At 48.8% G+C, this 15,409-nt stretch overlaps 1 protein-coding gene across 4 annotated transcripts in view; it reads right to left on the bottom strand.

Moving 5' to 3' along the window:
* Window positions 1–15,409, bottom strand: part of LOC100773612 (ribosomal protein S6 kinase alpha-2) — a 280,709-nt gene that overhangs the window by 19,932 nt on the left and 245,368 nt on the right. For all 4 annotated transcript variants that reach the window (XM_027401140.2, XM_035440447.1, XM_035440448.1 and 1 more), the window contains 3 exons: window positions 12,934–12,998; window positions 6,816–6,918; window positions 171–301 (listed from right to left, as the gene is read on the bottom strand). In XM_027401140.2, the coding sequence (XP_027256941.1) occupies window positions 171–301; window positions 6,816–6,918; window positions 12,934–12,998 (299 nt within the window). The remainder of the gene's footprint in view (window positions 1–170; window positions 302–6,815; window positions 6,919–12,933; window positions 12,999–15,409) is intronic.

The raw sequence follows: 15,409 nt of genomic DNA, 5'->3' as shown, positions 1-15,409 counted from the left end.
CACACCACCAGGAAGATCTACCATACCAACACTCAGTAACATCTAGGGGCAGGGAGATGTCTACCGTTGATCCATTGTTAGCACCCAGCACCGAGCTGATGAAAATCCACAGGGTCTCCAAGGCTAGGCATCAAGGCCCTGAACTGAGCTCCTGGGGCAACCAGACGTACCTGCACAATTGGATGAATAGGGGCCTTGGGCATTTCTTGTTGTGATGGCTCCTGGACCAGGCTGGAGGCCACAAAGCTGAATCCTCTGAACAGGTGATGGGCATTTGCACTTGGGGGAACTCCGGGGGAGTCTGTGGATGAGCAACACAAGGTTCACATTTCACGAGAGCCAGGGAAAAGCAGAGGTGTCCACACGTGTGTATGAGAACACACATGCAGCCTGCGTGTTGGAGAAGGTATATACAAGTAGAGAGGAAGAAACACGCAAGAAACTTTCAGGTGCTGCCCAGAGTCTGATTTGGCAAACACATGTCACATGAAAGTTTTCAGATAGTCACTGATCACATGTTTTTAGGTTACCGACTTTGGAAGTTACTAAATATTCTTCAGCATAACCTGCCACCTCTCCCTACTCCAGATCAAGGCAAAAAGCAGCCAGAAGCTCTAGGGGACGTTGCCGAAAGCAGTGGTGTCACCACCTTTCTGGGCTAAACAGATGCTGTGCCCCTAAAGATAGCCAGAGAAAAGTAAAGAATTTCTCCAGTCCACATTCACCTACATCCTCTACCTCCACCCAAGGCCAAGCCCACAGCCAGCACAGTCCCTTCCACAGCTGCACAGCTCTGTGCCGAGGCTACCCCACTCTGTTCCTCAGGGGCACATGGGCAAAGTCATTGCCTCCCACAGTCCAGCAGGTGAGTGAAAGGGGTGATGTTTCTAAGTTCTGTGAGGTCTGTCCAGAAGCATGACTGCTATGATAAGGGTCTCTTCCAGGTTCACCATTACATAAACGACTGGCTGGCTGGGGAAATAGGTGACAGGCAAGAAGGAGCAGAGGAAGCCACCCTTATGGTCACCATGTCTGGGAATGTACAGGCACGTGCTTATTAAACAAATATTAAACAAATGACACTAAAGCTAAGGAATCCGTAAAAGTGAGAGTAGCCAGCCACATATAGATTTGGCCAAAGGAAAGCAACCTCAGAGCTGAAGGAGGGAGCCTGCATTGGTTTGTCTTCTTGGAAGAGGAGGGGTGGGGGATGGGCAATGGCCCCTGCACTTCCAAAGTCACATGTCCCCTGAAGAGCCAGCATGCATCTAGGAATTTAGTCCTCAGAATTATTTTCAAAAGTACCAGTGTAGAAAATGCTGTCTTTAGCATTATTTGTGACAGCAAAAAAAAAAAAAAAAAAAAATCACAGCCAACCTGCATGCCACAACCACAATTAGTAACAGTGTGCCCACATCAGAGTGCTTTACTGCTGGTGTGTGTGTGTGTGTGTGTGTGTGTGTGTGTGTGTGTGTGTGTATGTGTGTGTGTGTGTGTGAGTATACATGTGTGAACTCGCTTGTGTGGAGGCCAGAGGTCAATATCATGTATCTTCTTTGGTCACTCTCCACCTAATTTTTTTTTTTTTTGAGAATGTTTCTCTCATCGAACTTGGAGTTTATTTTATTGAATTAGCTAGGCTGCCTGGCCACAGAACTCTAAGGACTCATGTGTCTCCACTTACTCAGCTCTTGAATTACATACCTGGCTTTAATTAATTAACTAATTTGTGTGTGTGTGTGTGTGTGTGTGTGTGTGTGTGTGTGTGTGTGTGTGTACAAGCATGTGCATTTGTGAATAGGCATGTGTGTGGAGGTCAGAGAACAACTTTCAGGAGTCTGTTCTTTCCTTCCATCTTGTCTCTCTTGTTTCTGCCATGCTACACACTCCAGGCTATCTGGCTGCTGAGGTTTGAATGTGAAGTGTCTCCCACAGGCTCATGTTTTGAACACTTAGCCCTTAGCTGGTCTATCTGGGAAAGCTATGGAACTTTGGGAGATGGAGTCCTGCTGGGGGAAGTATATCACTGAGGGAAGGCTTTGAGGTTTTGTAGTGACCCCACCTCCTGTTCTCTCTCAACTTCCAGACTTATTGTTGGAGTTTCTCTTGTCCTCCCAGGTCCTGCTGCAGCTTTAGCCCCAAATAAACACACAAAGACCTTATATTAATTATTAAACTGTTGGCCAATGGCTAGGGCTTCTTACTGGCTATCTCTCTCCATTATTAACCCATTTCTGTTAATCTAAGTATTTGCATGTGGTCTTATCTTACTGGAGAAGGGTCCGGACCTGTTACTCCTTCCTTGGCTACATAGAGTCTCTTGAGGTCTCCTTTCTGCCTACCATTCCCAGAATTCTCCTGGTCTCTTAGTCCTGCCTATCTTCCTCCCTCTATTGGCCAAACGGTGTTTTATTCATCAACCAACAAGAGAAATGTATATACAGAAGGATATCCCAATCACAGACTGCTGGTGCAATGAAATGTGTAGGCCTCCTGTTCTTGTCACCATCCCTTTCCTGACTTGATGGATTGCAACCCTCTGAAACTGTGAGCCAAATAAACCCTTTCTCCCTTAATTTGCTTTCATAAAAGTGTTTTATCACAGCAACAGAAAGGTAAACAAGGCACTGTTCCGGGAGCCTCAGGACAATTCTCGTATCTCTGATTCCCACAGGCGTGCTGGGACTACAGATGCCAGCCACCATGTGCAGCTTTTGTGGGTTTCCAGGAATCAAACTCAAGTTATCAGCCTTATGCAGCAAGGAATTTTACCCTCTGAGCCATGCCACTGGCATCTGTGTTGGGCTTTTTATGTGAGTATTAAGGATCTGAATTCAGGTTTGTACTTCAGCCATGCCCATCCCTTAGGTGACTATGACAACCAGACACAGCTATGGTCAAACACAGAAGTGTAATCCTAACAGTTTGAAAGTTACAAACAAACAAAGAAGTCAAACACCAGGCAAGTGCAGTGTTGTTCTCCTGTTGGACTGTCAGATCTGGGAGGCTGAACCAGGAAAATCACAAGCTCAAGGCCAGCCTAGGCCAGCCATAACAAGACCTGACTCAAGAAAATATCATAAATAACAACAACAACAAAAACCCACAAACAAAAATTAAAAAGGAGACATGAGAAAGAGGGGGAGAGGAAAAAAAGACAGAAAAAGAATGCTGTGAAATGATAAGAACTTTCCCACTGCAAGTGAAGATTCTAATGTAAATATCTAATACATTTATGTTTAGAGTGCATGAAATACATAACAAATTCCATAATATATCAGGATATGTAAATAAATCACATATAGATAATATAATAATATATAGATAATATATATAATATAATTAATATAATATATATAGATAATATAATAATATTTAAACTATAATGTATAACCTAGTTTATTCTTATAAGTATATACAATTTAAAAACACATACTTCATCATATACATATACATGTGAACAGGTAAACAGGTATATATTTGCGCATCCTGGAGTCATGTACCCCAAGGAGATGGAGCTTCTGCCTTTCTCCATGTACCTTTGCCTCCCCTTCCAGTCCAGTACCCTGACATAGAAACAATAGTGGGTAGGGGTGTGGGGAGGAGAGGCACCTGCTGAGGAAATGTAGTTTTTGTTCCTTCATATTCTAATTTGGGTACAGGGTTATGAGGGCAGCTGTTTCAGAGCCCAGGGGCAAGGCCAGTGATCTGGGGGTGGGGTCTGGCTGTAGTTAGGTGGACATACCCTAACATGTGCTTCACTGGGACAGAGATGCCAACCCATCATAAAGGACATAAAGATACAGGTTCATCTTAAGACCCTGGACAGACCCAAGGGAACAGACCCAAGGGAACAGACCCAAGATTTGCTGCCTCGCAAGAGGCTCAGTCTCCCACGTAGATAGATACTCATGTGACTTGAATTAATGTGACTGAGGCCGACCGCTTGGAAACAAACTCCAAAGGTGCTAGGCCGGGGATGCTTAATTAAAAGGCAAGGCATGGCAGCACTGCTTTTAGAACATGAAGTTATGCACAGCGAGACGCCCAATGGCAGCATGGAATTTAATGTAGACTGGCTGCCTTCCTCAGCCTGAGCCCTGTGGATGGATGGGCTTCTGCTCTGTCACCAGCTCTGGTTTGTCTTCCTTTTCCCAGCATGGGATTCTGGCTTCAAGGTCTATTTTCTTGCCTTCTCTTAACATTAAATACTGGACCATAGAAAAAGGGTTCAACAATGGGTATGTCAGCCTCAGGGACTTAAGCTTAAGGTTAAGAACTTGGGCTGTTCTGGGAATTCACTGAGCCTGGCAGTGCTGAGGGTATAGACCAGGGTCTGTTTAGAACACACTGAGTGTGTGTGCCTGTGCACGTGTGTAGGGAACAGGTCACATTAACTGGAACTCACTCATTTTCGGTAGTGAGGAAACACAGGTCGAATTAGCAATATTTCCTAGACAATAAAGATGCATACATCTCTCTGCATAGAGCAAAGACATCTGTGGGAACACAAGGATGGCCAGTCCGCTGAAGTTCGAAGAGGCCTTTACAAGAAGCCTGAGGAACTGACATTTGATTTTTGAGGCTGGATGGTGAGCAGATGGCAGGTAGCAGGAACAGAATTTAGAATGCGCTATACTCAGTTAAGAGGTGCCGAATGCCAGCACAGTATACACAGAAGAGCAAAATTACAAGTTAAACTAAAAAAGTAAACTTGCAAAGTCAGTGACAAGCTTCTGGCCAGGAAAAAAGGTTTTCAAGCCTTAGATTGGCACATTTCACTGAGCAGCTGACGCGTGATCGGGAAGCAGAAGCTCGCTCATGGCTTCACATTAATAGAGACAGAAAGTCTACCACAGGAAATGCCCTCGGTGTTTCTAGACAGTTTCAGAATCACACCACTGTGGCTGCTCTTCAACTTAGTGGTCTATTCAGCTCCCCTCTAGGAAAATCAGGGTGATTTCTCTGCATCTTTAGCACTTCCATTACTGCCTCCCCCAAAGGCAAACTGTTTGGCAAGGTCTATTAACCTAGCATCTGAACAAATCACAATACTAAGGAATGACATAAGCCAGTTCTAGACACAGAGTTAAATGCCCTATGTCTGCTGAGTTTCCCTTGGCCTAATATTAAGATGAAACATCATTTTTCTATTACTTAAGGCCACACCAACTGACTAGGCTGGAGTTTAAATTCCCCAATGGAATGCCAAGAGTGCACACACAGAGGATGTCTGGAGCTGCCGGCCTTAACACCTCTGCTTTCCACAGTACAGCTTAGCTTCTGTTATCATTTTAAACACATGTCATCACGTGCGTAGCATCACATGACAGACTTGTGACTAACGTTGCCCTTCCCAGTGAGGACCCTGCCATTGCCAAGGTCTGGACAGAGTCACCCTCTCTCGTCTGAAGCAAATTGCTTTCATGTTTGCTCATCTTTGGGTCAGAGGCAGGAGGACTGGTGAGCCACTCAGGTGGCCTCCAGGGCTCTGACCTCCTGACCTCAGTAGATGAACAGGTATGCTTTCTGTGCCCCGGCTCATGCTGTCATGGGACTGACAGCTTGGCGGTATAAGAAACGTGCAGCATCACGACATTCAGGGACAATCCTTCCTCAGCCTTGTGCTAACTACTGTTTTGGTCTTCCCTAGGGAGGAGTGGGACCAAGAGGTCAGAGAGAGAGAGCCATCTGTGGTGCTGACTGTCTTCAATCAACGCCTGCACTGGATAAAGGCATTGCTCCAGAGCTTGTACCCAAGGGGAACAAGGTAGGTTCTCCAGTCCTCTTTTCCCAACTCGTGGTTGGTAATCTTGTTTTGTGGTTAGTTTCCAACAACCATACACAATTTCCTGTTTGCAAGTAGTGAGAAATCCCAAAGAATCTCTGCAGAGCCACCAGCAGCTCCCACAGTGGCTGGCTGAACTTCCTCTCTGAGTCTGCAAGGGGTTTAGCTGCTGCTCTGCATGGCTCCCACTGCCTTGCTCAGAGTCGGCCGTGTTTGCAGACAGGGTCCTCATGGGAGACGTCAAAATTAAACGAGGTCAGGGCCCTATCCCCAGAGGGCTGGTGTCCTTACGAGAATAGGGTGGAACCCAGCACTCCTCAGCTTTTCCCACTCACAGAGGAAAGGCCACCAGAGGACACACACAGGGAGGTGGCCCGACCATAGTAGAGAGGAGCCTTACCAGGGATACACCCTACCAGCGACCTGACCTTGAACCCAGCCTCCAGCACTGTGACACAACACACACCTCTGGTTAAGCCACTCTCTAGCGCTGCCCCTTCATGGTGGTCTGAGACAATTAATCACATGAAACAGTAAACCAGAATGCTAACGTTTAAGGGAGCTGACCAGCTATGGAGGACCACATGGACCCCAGAGATCTCACACACCATGAAGCCAAGTTTCTGTGCTGGGATCTAGCGGTACTGCACTCATCAAATAGAGCCCAGCTTTCACAGAAATAATACATTTAGCCCATAAGCCCAGAGACCTGAAGATAGCCACTTTTTCCCACAGATCATTGATGTGAACTACCTGTTTCCTTTCTGTGTCTTGCCTGTGTGTCCCTGGGAGGACTGTCACTGCCTAGAGTCTCACAACAAAAGAGGAGTCTACAGAGCCCAGATTGCTTCTGAGATGGATGTCACATGAGGGAGAGTGAGAATTTGTTCTGCCACTGTCACCTTACTGCTAAGCAGAGAAATTGAGAAGACCACATGGGTCTAAAGGTTACCCCCTAAGGGAGCATCCTTCACACAGGCTCTCTGGAGGGATGGTATCAGGTCAACTGGGAAGAACTGGCACACACCTGTGGGTGTCCTTGCAGTGAACTCAGGGTCAAAGTGGAAGGTGTCCTCAGGCCTTCCAACTGCTGGCTTGAAGGGTGGCTTGATCTCCTTGCGGTACAGCTTCTGCAGGGAGAAGGGGATATGTTGAGAGCAGGCTACAAAGCAGAGAACAGAGGCCACAAGCAGCTCTCACACTTCCAAGATGTGTGAGGAGGCACAATGCAATGCAGACTGTATGTGTTGTCTATGTAGCTGTATTTATGTAACACCATACCCCACTGTGTGTGTTACACGGAAGACCGTATATGTAGTATGGAAATTACATGTTAGACATGAACTACAGAAGGTATAGTTTGGGGTTTAAAGATTTGAGATCTGCTGAATGTCCTTCAGTTAGTGCGCTAGTTTTCTAACTTACTTTTGGCTACAGGACCTTTATCTCCAAGACAGCATTATAGGTTGGCCATACATGCCGAGCACTGGTGGTTGTGGGATCACCACCGTGGAGCCTACTTCAGCTCTCTGGAAACTGTGAAAACTGAGGCCCAGAGAAACCCTTGCTCACACAGCTCTTCCCACTGCCATGGCCTTCTCAGATCCACTGAAGCTGATGATTTAAGGACAGTGCACACATAGTTGGGGTCTGGCAAGGTGCCTGTGATGGACACTGGATGGTGATGAGCCAAGGGCACCAAGGGGCAGAGACAGGCAAGAAGGGCTGTGACAGAAGAGGCAGGAGGCACAGGAGAGGTGAGATTCCGGGATAATTCATGCACACCCTGAGGGAGCCGGAGGAAGATGGGATCTCCTGGTCCACTTCATCCTTTTTAATCACCTCACTTATTCCTCGGTGTCAAGATGACATCAGCTTGGCGCTGACAGTGAGATAGATTTCACATTACACAAGTGCTGAGGACACTGAGCAGGTACATCAGGGTCTGAATACACCCCAGAGGCCATGTGGAAAGAGAGCCAAGGGCACAGAGCACAAAACAAAAATGGAGACAGCTCGAAGCACCGGAACACTGGCTGTACCTTAGAGTCACAGACCCTAGCATCTGCTCAATGTACAGTTTCGGCTGTAGGCATTTTGAAACTAATCTGCTCTGATGATCGAGGGGCACAGATGAGCTTCTCGAAACGGCAATGCAGACATGCAGGCACAGAACAGGGCAGAATGGGAGGAGGGATAGGATAGGGAGGATGGACATGCTGTCCAGGGCATCGGGGATGGGCTGTGCCACAGTGCGAGGGAGAACACGACCTCTACAAGTCAACCACCCAAGACATGCTGTGGAGCTACCTAGATCTACAAAGTCCCCAGATGGAAGGTACTGTGCCCACAGCCCTCATGGGGACTCTGAAGGTGCAGTCACCACAAGAGGAAGGGGTAGAAATCCTCCTGTGATAGTAGAAGCAAGAACCCACGATGAAAACCCAATGACAAAACAGTGGATGCCCAGCACGTGCAGTGAAACACTGTCCTCCACCTGCTCCAGCCAGTGTGCAGGATAGCTAAGGCCACCAAGCAGCACACTGCCACCCACAGAGCCACCTAGGTACTCTGCACCTCAGTTTCTCTTCAGAGCCTTTCTCACCTCACAGCAAAACAGATGATGGCTGGGCTGGAAATGTAAAAGTTTCCACAAGCATGAGTCGTGCATATAAATAGTTAACAGTAATGGCGACCACTCCTGTCCAACCCATATGCTGAGGGTCTGGGCTTTGGCTTCAGACAATGGTCTGGAAACAAGCAATTTGGTAGAAACCTCCACCCTGCCACCCTGGAGCTGAATCTGGTGAAGTATTGTTTTTTCCCTGTCCGAGTGCCATTTCACCATGGGTCTGCTTGCTAGAAGCCGACTGGCTGGATGCCAGTGTGGACTGGCTTGCTTAGCCGGTGAGGTCACATTTTATGTTTATTTTGGGTTTGTGCTAATCCTGAGTTCTCAGCATTGCTTCAGCCACTGGGGGGAAAGTAAACACAGCTCACATTTGCCGGCTCCACCATCCTCTGCACGAGCTTCCTGGTCTATAATTAACTTGTAATTTTTCACTTAGCTAGGCAAGCAGCACTGGTGTTTGGAGGGCAGACCCCAGAGCTGGCACTAATGTGCTGGGAGCAGAGGGCAATTGGAAAGGCAGGGAAACCACAGAGACCTGCCACCCTCCACCTGCTTCAGCTAACACTGGTGACCCTCACTTCGGGGATAGATGACACCCTCTGTGCTCACATGTCACCAAATCCCCAGGGGACAGCTGGTGGATGCAGGCATTTACTTTATAAAAAAAATGTAGAAATATATGGTGGTAATTTTGGGGTCACAGGAGGCAATAGAAAGCAAAATGAATAGTCTGATGTTTTCTCAGCTGTATCCGTAGGCTGCACCTGGATAGAGAGTCCACAGGCAGGAATCTGATGCCAGCAAATGTCTCCTCCTTTGTCAGTATCGAATGCTCACAATGCCAAGAGGCATGGGGTAAGAAGGATCCCCTGGTGAGAAGTGTCCTGGAGAACATGGGACTTCAGTGGCTTTCAGTGATATGAGCTACTGACACTAAGAAGGTGTACAGGGGGTACAGAACAAAGCCCAACAGCCTGGTGCACACGTGTGTGTGTGTGTGTGTGTGTGTGTGTGTGTGTGTGTGTGTGTGTATGTGTACAGTGGGGTCCTGCTGAGGCCATACAAGGGCAGCACCTGGACCACTTGTGAGGGGAAGGACAGCTGAGACAGAGGGCTAGGTCAGATCAGACCAGCAAGGCCTCCACATTGGCTGCCAAGGCCTCTAGAGCCCATACAAGGTTCTTTCAGAACTGTTCACCCCTATGTTCTTGGCTGGGTCCCTCCTTCCTTCCTCCGGGATCCCTCTCCTGGTTACCTCCTGCTCACCTTCTCCCTGTGTGTTTTCTGAGCTGGGTACTCACACAGTACTGATACGGCTGATGGTGCACCAGACATCTCTGCACCCTCTAGGATAGGGTTCCTTGCCATCACCATGCTGTAGGCACCTTGCTTCTACAGCATCCAGACATGCTTCAAACATTGCTTATTGTTAGACAAATTAGCCTGAAAGCAGGTTTCTGGGCTCCTCTACCACGCAGGACTATTAATTAGAGCCACAGAAGAAAGGAGGTTGCCTTTGCTCCAGGCTCTGCGGGCACTGTCTGGCAGGGACAGGGTGAGAGTAAACATATGTGGTTCTACTGACCCCGAAGGGCCTCTTTTAGAGCCAAGCAAAATAAAAGCAAATGCCAAAAGAAGCAAACGTCAACAATAAAAAGCCCTTCCCCACATTATTCTAGCCTGAATTAATTTCAAATGATACATTAGGGCCACTCCTTAGTACAGAAATCCAACATCTATGTTTGCACTGAAGGGACATTGCTCTCCAGCAACAAAGAGCCCCCGGCAAGCTCTGAGCCTGGGGTAGGCTATGGAAGGTGCATATGGCGGTAGAAGGAATCCCACAGACGTAGCCTTCTACAGCACACACTGGCCCAGCCTTACCCCGGTGTGATGGTTTAATTGTCAACTCCAATACAACCTAGAATAACCTAGGAAGAGAAGTCTCAATGAGACACTGTCTGTGGGGTTGGCCTAAAGGCACACCTGTGGAAGATTGTCCTAATCACCTTAATTGACATTGGAAGACTCAGCCCCTTGTACTGTCATCATTCCCTAGGCAGGGGGCCCTGCACTGTCTTAAGAGTTGAGAAACTGAGCAGTTCCAGAGCAAGGAGCTTTACTGTGCTCTTGAGTAGATACAATGTAACCAACTGTCTCAAGTTCCTGCTGCCTCGACTTCCTAGGGATAATGGGCTGCAACCTAGAACTAGAGGGAAAATAAACCCCTGACTTCTCCAAGTTCCGTTTTGTCCAATTATTTCATGTAACAGCAGCAATAGAACAAGAACTCTGGGTTCCAGACCCATCTGCAGCTCAAATCCTAGAAACCTCAATACTTACACACCTATGTGGCTGCTGCCTGCTCTAGGATGTCCTTAGATTGCATTCAACAAAGTTCCTTCTCAGCCAGGTCCTCTGACCAGATGCTACTTGTAGGCCACCACCTGTGGGCATGGCTGGGGATTTCCCTTTCTTTCCCGGTACAGCCACTAGAACTCAAGCTATCTCAACCCCAGCAACTCCCTGCCCACCCTCCTTGACTCAGCAACTCCCTGCCCACCTTCCCTGACTGAACAACTCCCTCTCCATTCCCTGGCAGGTTTTGGAAGAGCAGCAGTATATACCACAGAGAAAGGGAATGTGTGAGTGCGGGGGTGGGTGGGGACAGCGGGGATGCTCCTTCACAGGCATCACTCTGGCCTGAGAGAGACTTCTGGGATCTCATTCCTGACCTCTGCTGCCCCTCACTCATCAATGGCTCTTATTCCCCCTCTCCCCTCCCTCCCTCCCTCCCTCCCTCTCTGCACCACCTCACTCTCTCAAAGGCATCTTTCTGACGCCCCCCCCCCCGCCCTGTTTAGAGGCCTGGGTCAAGTCTTCTAAGTCAGAAGTCCTGACTTCCTTTAACTCACATTTGAGACAAGAGAAAGAAAGGGACACTTGTCACAAACCAGGGACACCATGTGGCAGATTCAAAGCTAGCAGGGCATGGAAGCAGAGGAGCAAGGCTGGGTCAGGAGAACATGGCAGGTCTCCTGTGGTGACACTGAAGAGAGGACTGAGAGGAGGAGATAAAGCAAGGGGCTTGGGAAATACAGGTCCAGGAAGAAGGCCAGTGGAGAGTGAAACATTCCCACATTCCCACTTTCCTCTTCCCACCCTCCTTTTATGCAGCAAAACTTGTGATACAGTACTGGATCATTTATTCACAGCTTCTCTCTCCCAGTGAGATCAGTGGATCCCTAGGGTATGGCTCCACCACATCAGGGTCATCCCCAGCCCGGGAAGTACCTGAGACATAGGGTCTCAATGTGCCTGCTCGAATCAATTAACAGGAATGATACATTGGCAGAGAAAAACCAAGGTGTGTCCCCTACCATGGAGTGGAGTGCCACCCCAGAGGCCTGGCTTTCAAGCCCCAAATGCTATACTGTGCTAACCATTCCTCAGGGTACCAGGACGACTGCTATCAACAGGAGGTCTGTCTGCGAGCCAGTCTCCACAGACAGGTGCCTCCTTAGCTCTCAGACTTGGCCACAATGGGAGCTGTGGAGCCTGTCGATAACCTAATGGGAGGTTTGGCTTTGCGTCTGCAAGCTCCTGTCCTCTTTGGTTTTAAGGAGCGGACAGTCTGATTTTTCCCGAGCATCTGCTGGGAGAGACAGGCACCCTGACAATCCACCGGCTTCACTTTGACCTCGTCTGGGAGAAGAAGCCTCGTTTAAACAAGTTCTGTAATCAGAACTGTAAAGCCAAGGCTCAGAAACACCCCGATTTGTCCAGTCTGGATGGGGCTCAGGTGACAAGGGACCAGGGCTTCCATGCACACTGTTTTGTCCCTGTGATACTAGTGTGTTCTCTGAGGTAAGACAAGTGACGACACAGAGAAGAGGGGTGGGCAGAGTAGAAAGTAAGCTTCACACATAATGCACATCTTGTTTTTACTCTTTCTCTTTTTCTGTTTTTTTGCAATTCTGGGGATGGAGCCCAGGGCCTCATGTATGCTGGACAAGTGCCCTGACACTGAGCTATACCCAGCCTGATGTTTCAATATTCTACTAAAAAAATCCTCTGGGGTTAACTTCAGCTCCAGAAATGAAATTCCCATGTGTGACGGTGTTGTACAATACAGCCTGGGTATGGGGTGGCATTCCAAGGGGCGAGTCCAGAAGTCAGATGCATTTTACCCCTGCAAGCCTGTTTGTCCTTGGTGAGCCTTCCACCCCAGCAGAAACTAGTGTTAGCATGGCCAGGGCAGGTGGGCGAGGATGGATGCCAGTGGTGCTTGTGAGGATTTAGGACTGTGGGCAGGAGGTCACCAGTTTGAGCCTCTCTGGGGAGTCAGCCCTGCTGAGGGTCCCTAGCATGCTCACCCACAGGCTGACAGTTTGTATCTATCTCAGACTCTTAGTGTTGACAGAGAGGCCATGTGCACCAGGCAGCTGCAGTGTTCCCTCCGCCCTCCCTTGCCATGTGGCGTGTGTAGCGGAGACTTCTGCAAGCAACTTACATTCCAGTCTATGGTGACAAAGAAAGGATGACGCTTAATTTCCTCCACTCCATCAATGCCAGCACCTGTCACAACACAGCAGAGAATATGTGTCAGTGCAAGTCCAAGACCATGTGTTATCTCTGACTGCTACCAGTGCAGTTGTGTGACAGACAAGAGAGCACCCAGCAGGGCAAGTTCTGGCATGGTCTTTCTGTGAGAAGAAATCTCACACTTGCCCATGGCCTAGGAGCCCAGGAAGCCCCATGTGACTCCAAGGCTGTGACACGGCTGCAGCCAGAAGCTTAAGTGGTAAAGGAGAAGTAGGTATCTAGGTATCCGGCTCCAGACTTCCTGCTCCAGTATTATGCCAGGATGCCTAGAGAGGAGCAGGTGGCTGTCACAGTCACAGACGATGTTTGCCACATCAAGCCAGGTTCCAGGACTGGACAAAGCATAGCAGGGCCAGAGACTACTTGTAGAGCGCCTAGCCAGGCTGCTGTAGCTTTCGCCAGGGTAAGGGAGAATCTCAAGAAAGGAAAAGGAGACTGGGTGGACTGAGTACTGGGACATGCAGCCTAGTCTGGGATTCCCTCTACCACGCCCGACCCTTGCATAACTTAAGTCATTGTCACTCGGAGACAGTCTGTGGTTCTCTGATTCTCTCATCCATTGTGTCTACCTAAACTCTCCCCTTACTTTGTTTATATTAAGATTCCAAGTTGTGTACTGGACAGGAGCAGGGGTTGGCAGGCAACAGGGGATGTCTGTGTCTGTGAGATCATTCCGGATATCTCTCAACACCACAGCCAGGGTGAAGTGAATGGTGAGTTCCGGGGAACAGCAGGAGTGTGCTCATCAAGTGCTGGACACCCCACGTCCACCTGGTGTGAAACTGAGAGGAGAGCATGGGGGAGGGGCGAGGGAACCTGCTGTGCTTCCCTTCAATTCCTTCAACTTATGCTGCTCTAAATAAGATCAATTAATTAAAAGCAAAGCTCTGAGGCCCAGGAGCTCCTGTTTTCCCCAGGATTGCATGTAGTCAAGGAGCCCAGGCTCTGCTGCTACGAGTTGGGCAGAGTTAGACTCAGCCAGCTGGAAACCAAATCACAGGGAGTCTTGTCAGTTCCTGTCCCAGGGGTGGGAAATGAATGCCCACTCCTCCTCCTCCTCCCCCTCCTCTTCCTCCTCCTCCTCCTCCTCCTCCTCCTCCTCCTCCACCACCATCCCATACTGCAGCCCAACCTCCTCCTGGCTCTAAGGCCTAATGGCTCCTGAGTCCACTCTGACTCAGCTCCTGAAGCGCTAGGGAGGGTTTCTTCTTCCTAAGACATCTCTCAGCAGGGCACCATGAAGGGCAGCACAAGGTCATCTTGAGATGCTCTGGGGAAGTCAGGAACTGACTCTATGAAGTAAGAGACTGACCCCATCATCAGAGGATTGGAGTCTTTGTGGGTAGGGCCATATGCATTCCATGGCTCATGCTGACCCTCTGGTCCTCTGCTGTGTTTACAGCAGTGACATGAATCATCTCCCGCCTTTCGGGGAGCTTGGCTAACCTGAAGGGACCAGCTTCCCTTTTGGCAGCCATGACGGCCAAACACGTGCTTCTATGACCTTGTCCTAGACACTAGAAAATCAAATGCCTGCCTCGTGACAAGGAACCAATCAGAAGTTAGCTGGTGACGCTATGCTTTACGACCCTGGGTGTGCTTTACGGACAAGTGCACAGCAATGACGCACAAAGCATAGCAACCACCCTGGGAGGGCCTATGAGCCATAACAACCAATTGGCCAATCAACACAGGGCAAGCCCTCCAAGCCTGGAGGCACACCAATCGTGAGTCTGTGCGTACCCCTAGACACTCCCCTTACGCTGCCCTATAAAATCTCTTGGGAGGCCCTAGGAGCTGTCTTTGCTAGCCATTGGCCATGGCGGGTGGGTGAAAGACCCGAGCTAACATGGGGTTAGCTCGTTAAATTACAATAAAGCCTCATGCAGTTTGCATCAAGCTCTCGAATCCGCCTGGTGATTGGGGTGACCGCAGTCATGGCCTAGGACCCTAGATACCTGAGTTTTCCGGGGGGGTCTAACATTTGGGGGCTCGTCTGGGATTTGCGACCACCCCTCACCTGAGTGGATTCGATTTTGGAGGTAAGATGATTCGAGCTCACAACTTATATGTTCAATGTTATATGTTTGCTTGTTTTTGTTGGTTTGGTGCCACTTGAATTTGCTGTTTTGTTGATCTGAGCCTGCGCAGGACTTGTGATTTGTAATTTGGACTTCAGGGGGAAATAGACGTATTTCGAGACCCTGAAGTCCCGCCCTGGACGAAAGTCTGAGGGTTATTTGAATAGAACCATAGGGTAAGCAGACATGCGCAGAAATAGACGTATTTCTGGAACCCTTGGTTCTTCCCTGGACGAAAGTCCAAGGGTTGTTTGTAATTTTGGTTTGGGGCACCATTTCTTTGCTGCGAGGTTTGTCCTGTCT

This window comes from Cricetulus griseus, chromosome 2 (genome assembly GCF_003668045.3).
Source record: "Cricetulus griseus strain 17A/GY chromosome 2, alternate assembly CriGri-PICRH-1.0, whole genome shotgun sequence".
Taxonomy (NCBI): Eukaryota; Metazoa; Chordata; class Mammalia; order Rodentia; family Cricetidae; genus Cricetulus; species Cricetulus griseus.
This window is presented reverse-complemented; position numbering and strand designations above follow the sequence as displayed.